The 13,346-nt window shown below is 40.2% G+C and overlaps 1 protein-coding gene across 1 annotated transcript; it reads right to left on the bottom strand.

Annotated features, from left to right (window-relative positions):
- Positions 1-76: 76 nt before the first annotated feature.
- On the bottom strand, positions 77-12,907 carry si:ch211-247n2.1 (calcium-activated potassium channel subunit beta-2). The gene is made up of 4 exons (XM_012875258.3): positions 12,782-12,907; positions 12,519-12,689; positions 10,055-10,250; positions 77-489 (listed from the first exon to the last, which is right to left on the bottom strand). The coding sequence occupies exons 1-4, from the start codon at positions 12,829-12,831 to the stop codon at positions 205-207; spliced, it is 702 nt and encodes a 233-aa protein (XP_012730712.1). The 5' UTR covers positions 12,832-12,907; the 3' UTR covers positions 77-204.
- Positions 12,908-13,346: the final 439 nt, after the last annotated feature.

The following is a 13,346-nucleotide window of genomic DNA, read 5'->3' on the forward strand; positions in this document are numbered from 1 at the left end:
ATTAACAGAGGTAAATCTGAAATTTTAACTGTAACTTGGGAGGGGATGTCATGGATGTCCAGATGATGTCCAGATAATGTCCAGATGTCTTTATTTCACAAAGTAGCAGTCTACAGCCAACGTTCTTTAGTTTTCACTTCTTCCTTTATTGGGACAACATAAACCTCTCAGTTTATCTTCGATGTTCCATCTGAGACATGGCCTTCATCTTTTGATACGGCTGAGTCTCTCACACATGATGGAGAGGTACTGGGTTAGCTTTACCATGGCAATGATGACAGTTCCTCCAATCAAAGAGCAGGTTGGCCAGAATAAAGAGTGGAAGACAGCAATTCGACCATAAATCTGGGTCATGATGGCACTGTCCGTCTTCTCTGTTGGGTCAACATAACACTGAACTGTAGGCTGAGCCCTGAGTCGCTGAGAAATGTTCTGAACCATGGTGTATGTGGCAGCATAGTTCTTATGGCACTTTGGAATGTAGAAACACTGAAAAAGAAAAGAAAAAAGTGGAATCATTGTGTTCTATTTGATAAGAGACAGATCTACATATACTTCACATTTTTCTTTTTTTCTTTTATATTCTTGAGTAAAACTTAAATGTCATGTTAAAAAATGCCGGGGGAATGAATTAACGTTAATTAGAATGCAGTTTTGACATTATACAATGGGGCATTTATGAAAAAATAATAAAAGACACAAGGACATATACTATAAAAAACAAATTTAGACCAGGATTTTAAACATGTTGTGTACTTTTCAACAGGGCTATAATGTCAAAACTAGATCTAAGTTCAGTATGTACAGTACTTCAGTTTGGAGACAAGGCTGTTTTTGTGTCTCTGTTTTGTAACTCACACAACACACTCACACAACACAGTGTCTTCTACTTCCAGTACACAACACGGTTGTACTGGTGTACACATTGAAAAGGAATAGAGAGAGTTCAGACCCCTGTGGTGCTTCTGATCACCTGGTTGGACACTTACTCTTCAGTTTGACAAACTGTGGTCTGTTTGCCAGGTAGTCCTTGATCCAGTCTATTTTTGAATTTGCCCACCTGTATCTTGTGGAGTTTAAAACAATTCAAATCCAGCTAAATTGTGTCAATAGAAATACCTTTATATTCCCACACTGGGGAAATTTGGGATCTGGAGATTGAACTGGAGAGATAAAAACATGATTCTCACAGTGTTGTCTGCCTTTTCTAAATGACAGTCGGTTTGTTGAAGCAGGAACATGAAAGCCTCTTCATCAAGCAAACTGCAGATTATCCTGATTGTTGCTTTTTTGTTTACAGGAGGCCAACAGGAGTCTCTCCAGGACCTCTTATGTGGGATGTCAGGGCAACGTGTCTAGTCAGTGAGGACTCATGGAGATTTTTCTTTTGTCCCAAAACAAGATAGGTTGCCTCCCACAATTCTGGAACGTTCTCCTGGGACAGGCTACAGTTGAAGAGGTACTGCAGAATCCCACAGAGCTTCTTTACACAGGCCCTTAGGGCTCTGGGAGTGACACCATCTGGAGTTGCAGTCTTATTACAGTTTAGTCTTCAGTTGCCTCTTCACCTGACTTCTAGAGACAGACGATGAAGGGGGAGACAAAGGGAGCAATGGCATCTCCTGATTTGGTTGGAGACAAACGTGTAAAAGCAGAAAGATCCATGGCGGAGATGGAAGATTAAACAGTTGACGCGTGACAGAAAAGCTCTGGGTCAAAGGAGGGTGGGTTGTCTGTTTGACTGGGGGCAGGAGAGTGGCGTGCAAAGCTTGTTCCCAAACTGGATCTATTGAATAATGTGTTCAGTTTATTGGCTCTGTCCAGACTTTCATCTAGCTCATCCTTCTTTTCCTTAAAAACTGTGATCTTCTTCATCCCTGACCACACATCTCTGATATTATTCTGCTGGATTTGTTTCCTCCAGCTTCTTCTTGCACACCTACTGTCTCTAATCTTGCCTATAAGTTACTTCTGTACTTGTTGTCCCCCTTCCTGAAGGCTCTTTTTCTCTCATTCAGCAGTTCCTTCAGTTTACTGGTGACCCAGGGTTTGTTGTTGGGGAAGCACCTCACTGTTCTAGTGGGGATGGTGGTATCCACACAGAAGTTTATAAAGTCAGACACACATTCAGTCATGGCATTGATGTCATCTCCGTGTGGCTGGCACAGTACATCTCAGTCTGTTGCCTCAAAACAACCCTTAAGGGCTTGTTCAGCTTCCTATGACCATCTTCTCACAGTTCTCTTTACTGCAGGTTGCCTCTGAAAATGAGGTTTATATTATGAGCAGAGAAAAAAACAAGATTGTGATCTGATTTGCCAAGAGGAGGTATTGCTTTCAAAATATATCAGTCCTTGACATTTGCATAAAACAAATCCAGAGTTGTCAGAGTTTTTCTATAGTAGAGCAGGTGATTGACTGTTGAAAAGTTAGAAGTATAGCTGTTACGGCTACTCTTGCATCAAAACAGTTTCCAAATATTAAAAATTGCCAGAGTAGTTCTTAGGAGGAGGTTTTTCGACTCACTCAAAACAAAAAGCACTCGTGGAGAATTTCCCAGTTTCAAAAGGTGTGTTTTCTTTACTTACAAAAATAACAAAAATATTCTCCGAGTTGACTTACAAAAAATTCTAATATAAACGTTAACTGGTCTGTATGTGTGTAGAAAAACTGTTTCACTCCTCACTCCTTCACCAAACAATCAGATCTACCTCAGCAGCTGCTTCTACTTGTTAATCTTAGCAGGAGGCGGACTGACAAGGAGGAGGGTCTAAGCTAAACCAATAAATAAACAAATAAACAATAACTATCATTCACACAACCTTAGATCTGTAACATTAATTTAGTTCTTGCTAAATTATTAATCTAATCCTTAATAGGCTCCAACATCCCGGCCCCTAATTGTTAGCCTTAGCAAAATAACAATTACAAAAATAATATACACAGGAGCCTAGTATCTAGCAAAAAAAATAACATAAATTTAATCATTTTGTCTATAAATGTTACCTAGAGCCTCTTAACATTTCTAATGCTTAAAGCAGTCCAAAGTAAAGGTTAGAAAGTCTTATTTCATCCATCTGCCTCCATTAAAAGACAGAGCTTATCTATTGGTCGCTGGATGACATTGGCTTTGGTTTTAACCAAAACGCTTCTAACAAAGCCTTTGGCATCCGGAAAAATCTTCATAACACGGCCCATTGTCCATGCGCTCCTTGGTGCCGAGTTATCTACAATAACAACCAGATCTCCGGGGCTGAAGTTCCTCTTTTTGCTGTTCCACTTGTTTCGTTCTTGCATGAGTGGGAGATACTCCCTTATCCAACGTCTCCAGAAAAGATCTGCAAGATACTGTGCTTGTTTCCATCTTCTTCTTGAATATTGATCTGTTTTCTCAAAGACTCCTGGTGGTATGGTTGGTTTTGCTTTCAGCTGGAGTAAATGGTTTGGTGTTAGTGGTTCTAAGTCATTAGGGTCATTTGACACTGAAGTTATTGGCCTGTCATTTAGGATGGCTTCCACTTCACATAATGCTGTTGACAGGGTTTCATCATCCAGTGTTTGTTCCTTTAGAACTGATGTGAGGGTCTTTTTGATTAGACGTATTAGTCTTTCCCAGACTCCACCGTGGTGAGCCCCAAAGGGAGGGTTAAAAATCCATTTTATTCCCTCTATTAAAAGAGTCTTTTGGATCTTCTGATGATTTAGCTCTCTTAATGCTTCTTGTAATTCCTTTTGCGCTCCCACAAAGTTTGTCCCACAGTCTGTTCTGATGCTCATCACTGATCCTCTTCTGCAGATGAATCTGCGTATAGCATTTATGCATGAATCTGTTAAGAAATTTGCCATCTCCAGGTGGACAGCTCGACTCACCAGACATGTGAATATGACGCCACATCGTTTGACCTGAGCTCGTCCCCTTTTTACTTCAATAGGACCAAAGTAGTCAATGCCAACATGACTAAAAGGAGGTAGGTCTGGAAATACACGGTCCTCAGGAAGGTCTGACATCTTCTGTTCACCAGGTTTTGCCTGCATGCGTCTACAGAATACACAGCTCTTGATGATTTTTCTGGCTAAGGAGTTTGCATGAGGGAGCCAGAATTTCTCCCTTAGCTTGGAGAGCATGTGGCTCCTTCCTGAATGTCCAACTTGGTGATGAATTTGTTGTAAGATGAGGTTAGATAAATGTGAACTTTTAGGTAGAATGATCGGGTTTTTCTGGTGGATTGGCATTGCGCTTTTGTTTATCCTGCCACCAACTCTCAAGATGCCTTCATCAAGCATCGGATCCAGTTTGAGGATGGTACTTCTTGAACTGAGAGGTTTGCCTTGTTCCAAGCAAGTAAATTCACAGTGAAAGTAACGTTTTTGTTCAAAACAAATGATAGCTTTCTCTGCATTCTGCATGTCCTCCACTGACAGGTTTTGGGTCTTGTGTTGATTTTTCAGTTTTTTCATCACTTCTGAAGACAGGTGAGTTTGACTTTTTCTTTGCTGGCTTAGCAGTAGAAGATGTCTTTTCACTTTTAGTATCCAGGCTACAGACTTCTGAAGTCGGTTCCATGATGAATGATACTTGATTATCCTGCATATTGGATGTTCATCCTCCATTATCACACTGTTAACTGTGATCTCCTTTCTCACCTCAGGATCGTTCGCTGGTATTTCTTTCAAACCTTCTGTGTGCTTCGGCCATGTTTTTTTTTCTCTGCTGAGATATTCAGGACCGGTCAGCCATTTTGACCTTAAGAAAGATTCCACATAAAGTCCTCTTGATGCGTCGTCGGCTGGGTTGACTTTTGAATTTACGTATCTCCACTGGCTGGTGTGGGAGAGGTCATGGATTACGGCAATCCTGTTGGATACAAAAGTGTGAAATCTTTTAGTTTGATTGGAAATATATTTCAACACAGAGGTACTATCTGTCCAGAAAGTTGAATCAGAAAGTGGTAAATGCAGCTCCTTCTTTAGCATTCGATCCACCTTAACAGCCAATGTTGCTGCTGTGAGTTCCAGTCTGGGTATGGTCATCTGCTTTAGAGGTGCCACTCTAGCTTTTCCAAATATGAAGCAGATATGGATTTGACCTTGATGATTTAATAATCTGAGGTAGCTTACTGTACCATAGCCTGATTCACTTGCATCACAAAAGTGATGTAGTTCAGCAGTTTCCACAGGATCAAAGTTTTCAGGCTTCATGCATCTTGGATGTAGCATGTAGCATATTTACCTCCTTGACCCATCTTTGCCAAGCCTTTGCAAATTCCTGGGGAATGACATGATCCCATCCATACTTGGATTTGCAGAGTTCCTGAAGTAATTGTTTGGCTTTCAAGATGAAAGGAGAAAGAAATCCTAATGGGTCGTATACTGAACTCACTGTGGAGAGTATACCTCTTCTGGTAGCAGGTCGACTCCTGATGGTGACTTTAAAGCTGAATGTATCACTGAGAATATCCCAGTGGAGTCCAAGTGCAGACTCAACTGTTATTTGTTCTTTCAGCTTTTCTTTATCCAGATCTAGTTCCTTAAAAGCTCCAGCTCTGTGACGTTCAGGGATGCTTGCCAGCACTTCATTGCTGTTGCTGACCCATTTTGTTAATGTGAAACCTCCCTCACTGCATATTTTGGTGAGATCCGTGACAAGCTTCATTGCCTGGTTCACTGTTGCCACTGATCGGAGGCAATCATCTACATAAAAGTTACTTTTAATGGTTTCAATAATTTCATCAGAATAATGTTTCTGGTTGTCAGCAGCAGTTTGACGCAGAGCAAAATTAGCAATGCTTGGGGATGATACAGTGCCAAAGAGGTGAACTTTCATCCTGTAAACCTCAAGAGGTTTGTTAATGTTCCCTTCTGGCCACCACAGAAACCTCAGGAAATCTCTGTCCTTTTCATCCACAAAGACTTGATAAAACATTGCTTCAATGTCTGCTATTACTGCGATGGGTTCTTGGCGAAACCTTAACAATACCCCAATAAGGGTGTTTGTTAAATCAGGACCTTGGAGGAGCTGCTTGTTCAGAGAGGTTCCTTGAAATGAGGATGTACAATCAAACACCACCCTCAGTTTGTGCTTTCGCTTATGGTAAACACCATGATGTGGAATGTACCAGACATGTCCATCCTCCCTGCAAAGCTGCTCAAATGGAACCTTTTCTGCATAGCCCCTTTTCAAAATGTCCTCCATGAAGGATGTGTATTCTTCTGTATACAACTTATCCTTCTTAAATTTTTTCATAAGGTGCAGTGTGCGTTCCTTAACCATTTTATAGTTATCAGGCATAACGTTGTTTTTATTTCTGAAAGGAAGTGGTAGGTGGTAGTGTCCATCTTTAATATACAATGAGCCAGAAGCAATCTCCATAAAACGCTTATCCTCAACAGACATCTCATTTTTCTCTTCATACAGGTTCTCAGAGAAATCCTGGTTATATTGTCTGATGAGCATATCCTTCAATTCAGTAACAGAAATTCTGTTACTGGACACTGCAATAGGCCCAGCATATTCTGTGGTACTATCAACACCAAGTGGTCCAATTACCACCCATCCAAGTACTGTTTCCACTGCATACGGTCCATTGTCATGACTGTTTATTATTTTCCATGGCTCTAATGCTCGAGGAACATCGGTTCCAATGAGGAGTTCAATGTCTGCCTCAATTTTCTTTAAATGGACACCCCTGAGATGAGGCCACATCTCCAGGTCAGCTTGTGTTGTGATGTTTTCTTTGGAGACAGGTATTTTATCTTGTGTGTAAACTTTCGGCAGGTCCAAGTATGTGCAGCCCTCCAAGTCTCCCACCTCTAGTCCTCTGACCTCATAGGTTCCTGCAGACTTTTCCTGTCCCATTGTTCGCAGAAGTATCTCTGTTTTGCGTCCTTTCAAATTTAATCGGTTCATCAATCTTTCGGTACAAAACGTCGCCGTGCTGCCCGGGTCAAGGAAAGCATAGGTCTGAATATATTTGTCCCCTTTTGCCACCTTAACTCGAACGGGCACAATTGCAAGTGCACATTCTCTCCCGGCCCCGGTCGCATCACCTGCTGAAACAAGAGCACTGCTTATGGGAGTTTCTTCAATCTCCGATTGACTGTCCTTCTTTGAAACTTTTGCACTTTCAATATGGAGTACTGTTGGATGTTTCATCCGACAAACTTGACACATTAGTCTCCTCTTACAATTTTTGCTTAAATGACCTTTTAGTAGGCAACCAAAGCAATATCCATAACTTCTCAAAAATTTAACTTTATTATCATGCGACTCGGTTTTAAAACGCATACAGTCAGCCAAGTTGTGTTTGCCCTGGCAGAATCCACAGTGAGGGCTGATGGGACTGGGTTTGGATTCTGGAGGTGGTGGAGACAAAACTGATTGCTTTATTGCACATCCTGTTTTCTCAGTAACTATTGATGTTGCAAAGCTACTGTTTTTACCTCTTATTGATTTTAGTTCACCTTTGCCTCTTGGGAATGTTTTATTGGTTGATGTTTGGTCTTGAAGGTCTCCAAACAAAGGATCCAAAAGCATGTTAGCATGATTTTCTACAAACTTGACAAGATGTTTAAATCTGACTCTCCTGTTGGTTTTCTGTTGTATTTCATAAGCTGTGGTTCGCCATTTTTCTCGCAGTTTGTAAGGTAGCTTGGATGCTAGCAGCCTTAAGTTTGACGGTATTTCAAGTTCCTCTAAGTACTGTAAATCTTGCATTGCATTACAACATCCTCTCAAATACATTGCATATGCATACAGCATCTTTCCATCTTCAGCCTTAATCGCTGGCCAGTTCAAGGCTTTATCCAAATAAGCTCCAGAAACTTTCATTTCATTTCCAAAGTACTCCTTTAATAGTTGTTTAGCTTCTCTGTAGCCTTTACTTCCTTCCATATGTAAACAACTGCGAACCAAATCTCTTGGCAAACCAGATGTAAATTGTTCTAGATAATACAGTCTGTCTTTATCATTTTTAGTCTTATCTTCAATTAATTGTTCAAATGCATGAACAAAAGACTGGTATTCTAATGGGTTACCATCAAACACAGAAATATTTCTCGGAGGTAACAAAGACAGATTTTGCTGGCTGACAATAAGTTCTGCTATGTCATTTTGTCTTTGAATAACAACATTCAAATTTTCATTATCAGCAGTAACGGCCACCACTGGGTTGGCTTGTGCAGTTTCAGGTGCATTATGATCATATGTTGCAGCTTCAGTTTCACTTTCAGTGGGTTTCTTATTTCGAGGTTTATTCTCAGCTGAGCTTAAACTCCTGGGAGAAGAGTTACATCTCTCCAAAATGGTCCGTTGAAGTGGAGTTTTTGGTATAGCACCTAGGTGCATAAATTCCACATTGCCCTCTATCGAATGTGGTTCTTGATGAGAGCTATAATATTCATTCATGCCATCACCTAAAGACGGTTTTTGGTCCATCTCATCACTTTGCAAGGTCTTTATTTTAGCATTTGATGCGGCAAGATCAGCTTCTAGCTCAATTTGCTCCATCTTTAACTTCAATTTTGCTTCCTCCATTTGTAAAGCATGTTTTTCTTTCAAGGCAGCAACTCGTGCCAGTGCAGCAGCCTGTTCTGCTTTTGCCTTTTTTAACTCTGAAGAAACTGAGGAAGATCTGGATGTGGAAGAATATGACTTTGATTTCTGTGATACATTAGATATGCTGTCAGATGATTTGATTGTTGATTGTACAATGTCCTTTTTCCATGTTTCAACATCTTTCAAAAAATAGTTTAAGTTAGTTATTCGAGGCTCAAACCAGTCATTGTAATCATTTTCCTTTTCGTCCTCTGACAAGAGCTCTTGAACCAACTTATGAGCATGTTTAAACTCATCCACGGCTTCCTTAAATGCTTGTACTGAATCATTGACTGCATCAACATTTTCTGCATCCGTCATCAAAGCCTTTATTTCATTAATCTTTCTAGTGCAGGCTCCCAATCTGCCTCTGCGCGAAAGGACGCGCTCTTTTAACATGCCCTCAGACGCAGGCGTGGCTTTAGGGTCCAACATTGTTAATGATCACACAGATCCCTTTACTTTCAAATAAGTTCATCAAAATGCATCCTTCTTTGCCACAATCCTTTCCTTTCCTTTCCAAAATCAACAGCTTTGCTTTCTGTAGTGATCGATCTTTCTTTGTAGCGCAGCGGCGCTTTCATTCATAAACTCAATCAGCTGATTTTACTCACGGTCCGCTGGCTGCTTTCTTTGCTCGTCGGTGAGTGATCAGCTGGTGGCTCCCAATTTTGCACTCTTCTTCAAGTCATCAGTGAAGTTTTTCTACTTGTTACGGCTACTCTTGCATCAAAACAGTTTCCAAATATTAAAAATTGCCAGAGTAGTTCTTAGGAGGAGGTTTTTCGACTCACTCAAAACAAAAAGCACTCGTGGAGAATTTCCCAGTTTCAAAAGGTGTGTTTTCTTTACTTACAAAAATAACAAAAATATTCTCCGAGTTGACTTACAAAAAATTCTAATATAAACGTTAACTGGTCTGTATGTGTGTAGAAAAACTGTTTCACTCCTCACTCCTTCACCAAACAATCAGATCTACCTCAGCAGCTGCTTCTACTTGTTAATCTTAGCAGGAGGCGGACTGACAAGGAGGAGGGTCTAAGCTAAACCAATAAATAAACAAATAAACAATAACTATCATTCACACAACCTTAGATCTGTAACATTAATTTAGTTCTTGCTAAATTATTAATCTAATCCTTAATAGGCTCCAACAATAGCAGAGAGTGAGGCATGAATAAAACCACCAGACATTGCAAGAAAAGCATTTGGATGTTGTGTTATAAACAGGGAAAAACACGATTGTGATCTGTGATTGCCTAGAGGAGGTCTTGCTTTTAAGATGTATGTATTCCTACCATTTGCATAAAACAAGTCCAGAGTTTTGTACAGCATTTGGCAAGCTGTAGAAGACGACACTTCCCTGTAACATGTCCTTGATTAAACCATCTGTTGTTCAAACCAGTATTTCCTTTCCAAACAGGACAAAAAATGTAGACATGAAGCTTTGTAATTGCTTACCTCAGGATTGCTGTCCTGTGTCTCCTCGTTGTGCAGCAATTGTACCAGCCTTCCTGATGAGTTTAGTCTTACATAGACTTGGAGACAAGGGTAACGGGAACTTTTCCAGCACTCTACTCCACAGCTGTATGAACAGTTTACATCCCATACTATGGTGGAGTTCACAATGGTGCAGCTATCCTCATCTGTCCACATACTGGAGAAACAAGGACAGTCATTTTTAATGCAATGTCTTGAAAATGTATTCATACCCATTGAACCTTTTCACAATGTGTCATGTTACAACACAAAACTACTATGTATTTTACTAGTATTTTCTCAAATTAGCCAACACAAAGTAATGGTCAAGTAAAAGGAAATTAATACCCTAAAAACACTGCTGAAAAAGAACAGTTCAGACAAGCTACTATTGTAGAACTACAGGCCCATCTCAAACCTCCCCTTTATCAGTAGATTATTGAAAAAGCTGTTTTTTAACAATTAAATCCCTTTTTAACAATGACCAGCTGCTTTGACATTTTCCAGTCAGGTTTCTGTAGTTACCACAGTACAAAGACTGCCCTTGTTATAGTGGTTAATGATATCCATATTAATGCAGACTGTGGAAGAACCACAGTGCTGGTATTATTGGACCTCAGTGCAGCATTCAACAGTGTTGATCACTCCATTCTGTTAGAGCACCTGGAAAACTGGGTCAGCTTTTTGGTACAGCACTCGACTGGTTTAAACCCTACTTAAAGGACAAGGGCTTTTTGTGTCAATAGGTAACTTTACATCAGATATGACAAAAATCACATGTGGGGTTCCCCAAGGGTCCATCCTGGGTCTCTACTTATTCACTATCTAAATGTTCCATATAGCTCTAATGCTCAAAATACATTAGAGTTGTTGTCAGAGTATCAACCCTCCCAACCACTCAGGTCTTCTGGCTGAAATCTACTCTGCATACCCAGAACCAGAACCAAACATGGAGAAGCAGTATTTAGTCCTTATACTCCACTTATCTGGAAAAAAACTCCCAGAAGACTGTAAAAGTGCTGAAACCCTGAGTTTTTTTAAAATCAATGTTAAAAAACTATTTGTTTAGAGTTGCCTTTGAATGTTAATGTTGAAGTTTGTAGTCAGAAATAATACACTCAACAAAAATATAAACTGGGGCAGGTGTCTGTTATGGACGAAGAACACAGGTGCATTTTATTGATAGAATTTTGACTGCACTGAGATACCGTAGCGAGATCCTGAGGCCCATTGTTGTGGCATGCATCCAAGAACATCACCTCATATTGCAGCAGGATAATGCACGGCCCCATGTTGCAAGGATCTGTATGCAATTCTTGGAAGTTGAAAACGTCCCAGTTCTTGCAGGGCCGGCATATTCACCGGACATGTCACCCATTGAGCATGTTTGGGATGCTCTGAATCGGCATATACGGCAGCGTGTACCAGTTCCTGCCAATATCTAGCAACTTCACACAGCCATTGAAGAGGAGTGGACCAACCTTCCACAGGCCACAATTGACAACCTGAACAACTCTATGCGAAGGAGATGTGTTCCACTGCATGAGGCAAATGGTGGTCACACCAGATACTGACTGGTTTTCTGAGTCCCCAGACCCCCCCCCCCCCCCCCCACCTAATAAAACATAACTGCACCTTTCAGAGTGGCCTTTTATTGTGGGCAGTCTAAGGCACACCTGTGCACTAATCATGGTGTCTAATCAGCATCTTGATATGGCACACCTGTGAGGTGGGATGGATTATCTCAGCAAAGGAAAAGTGCTCACTATCACAGATTTAGAATGGTTCGTGAACAATATTTGAGGTAAATAGTGATATTGTGTATGTGGAGAAAGTTTGAGATCTTTGAGTCCATCTCATAAAAAATGGGAGCAAAACCAAAAGTGTTGTGTTTATATTTTTGTTGAGTGTATTTTTTAGTGGTGTGAAACAACGTTTTGGTGTGGATGAAAGGCCAAAATGCATAAAAGTGTATTGGTTTTCCCAGATATCCAGCTATGTTTGGACTAGTCTTAAGTCTGCAAAAGAATTGACACTAGGGCAGACATTCCTCTTGCAGCAAGACAACCACTCCAACATACCTTCAGAACTTTGAAATGATATAGACCAGGGGTAAGAGTGGAAGGGTAAGCCTCCCCGTATAGAGCAAATAGACAACTGTGCACATCCATTCCGTAAAAATCCAAACTTTAAATAATCATGGTCATAGATCCTTCATTGTTGCTTGGCCCGGACTCTGTCTCCTCATTCACCATAGCTTCATGTACCAAAAATCAATTCATTTTTTAACAGGCTAGCTTAAGTTGGATAAATGTCCAAGATGTTTTTTCTCAGATTTGTTTTCATGTTTTGTATAAAAGGTAATGTAATATGAATCCTTTTTTAAACAGACTGTAGTTGTGATCACTTTCTGAGAGGTTGATCAAAGACCGAAAACGGACAGTACCTGTCAGAGTAAGACCGCAATATGGTGATGCCCAGGACAAAGTACATCATGACAGAGAAGAATACCATGCTGAGGCCCAACAGTATGGCTCTGTCCTCGCCTGCCCTCAGAGCCGTCACTGTCTTTCTTCTATCCAGTACTTCATAGTCCCGTATCTTCTGATAAATAGAACTGAGCAGAGTTAAAACATTGTGAGGTTGTTATTAAAGCAGGAATTAATTTAACAAACTCAAAATACAGCTTAGTCAGGATAAATTTCATACTTCCTTTCATTTCTTCTGTCTGTGACTTTAGTTCCTACCCAAAGAAACATTGTTTCTGAGGAATTTGGAAATGGGAGTCCACAGCTGCTGCTGCTGGAAGAGGTGATCCACCTGGAACAAAACAACACACCAACATTTTAAAGAACCTTGCTAGATACTTGATCATTCTTTACCAGCATATTCCTGGTAATTAGCAAGTTGTTTAGTTTTGCAAGAATGGAGATGGTATTATGATATTTGACATTCCTACTGTGACTGCTCAGTATTTGTTTTTACATCTTAAATAATTTCTTTGTTACTGTCTTACAACACATGTCTAGCAGGCTGCAGTTTTGATTTACACTAAAAGGGCCTCTGCTTTAAATCTGTTTTTGGATTAATTTTGACTGAAATATTGAAAACTAACAAAATTTCTGGAGAATTTAGATTTTTTCAGAGAAGAGATATACTTCAATATGCTCTAAACCTGCAAATACAAAGTGATTTCTCGGATCATGATTAGTTGAACCTTAACTAGATTATATTTCACCCCTAACAAATGAGTTGAACAGAATACAGGGCAAAA

The sequence above is a fragment of the Fundulus heteroclitus genome, chromosome 9, assembly GCF_011125445.2.
Source record: "Fundulus heteroclitus isolate FHET01 chromosome 9, MU-UCD_Fhet_4.1, whole genome shotgun sequence".
In the NCBI taxonomy this organism is placed as follows: domain Eukaryota; kingdom Metazoa; phylum Chordata; class Actinopteri; order Cyprinodontiformes; family Fundulidae; genus Fundulus; species Fundulus heteroclitus.

Bases quoted from the DNA above. Each gene is read 5' to 3' on its own strand.
- si:ch211-247n2.1 (XM_012875258.3), bottom strand. From the start codon at position 12,831: ATGTTTCTTTGGGTAGGAACTAAAGTCACAGACAGAAGAAATGAAAGG. The intron at 10,251-12,518 runs GTACTGTCCGTT...TTGTTTCTCCAG, and splicing joins TTGCGGTCTTACTCTGACAG to TATGTGGACAGATGAGGATA. The intron at 490-10,054 runs GTAAGCAATTAC...TTTCTTTTTCAG, and splicing joins CACAGGACAGCAATCCTGAG to TGTTTCTACATTCCAAAGTG.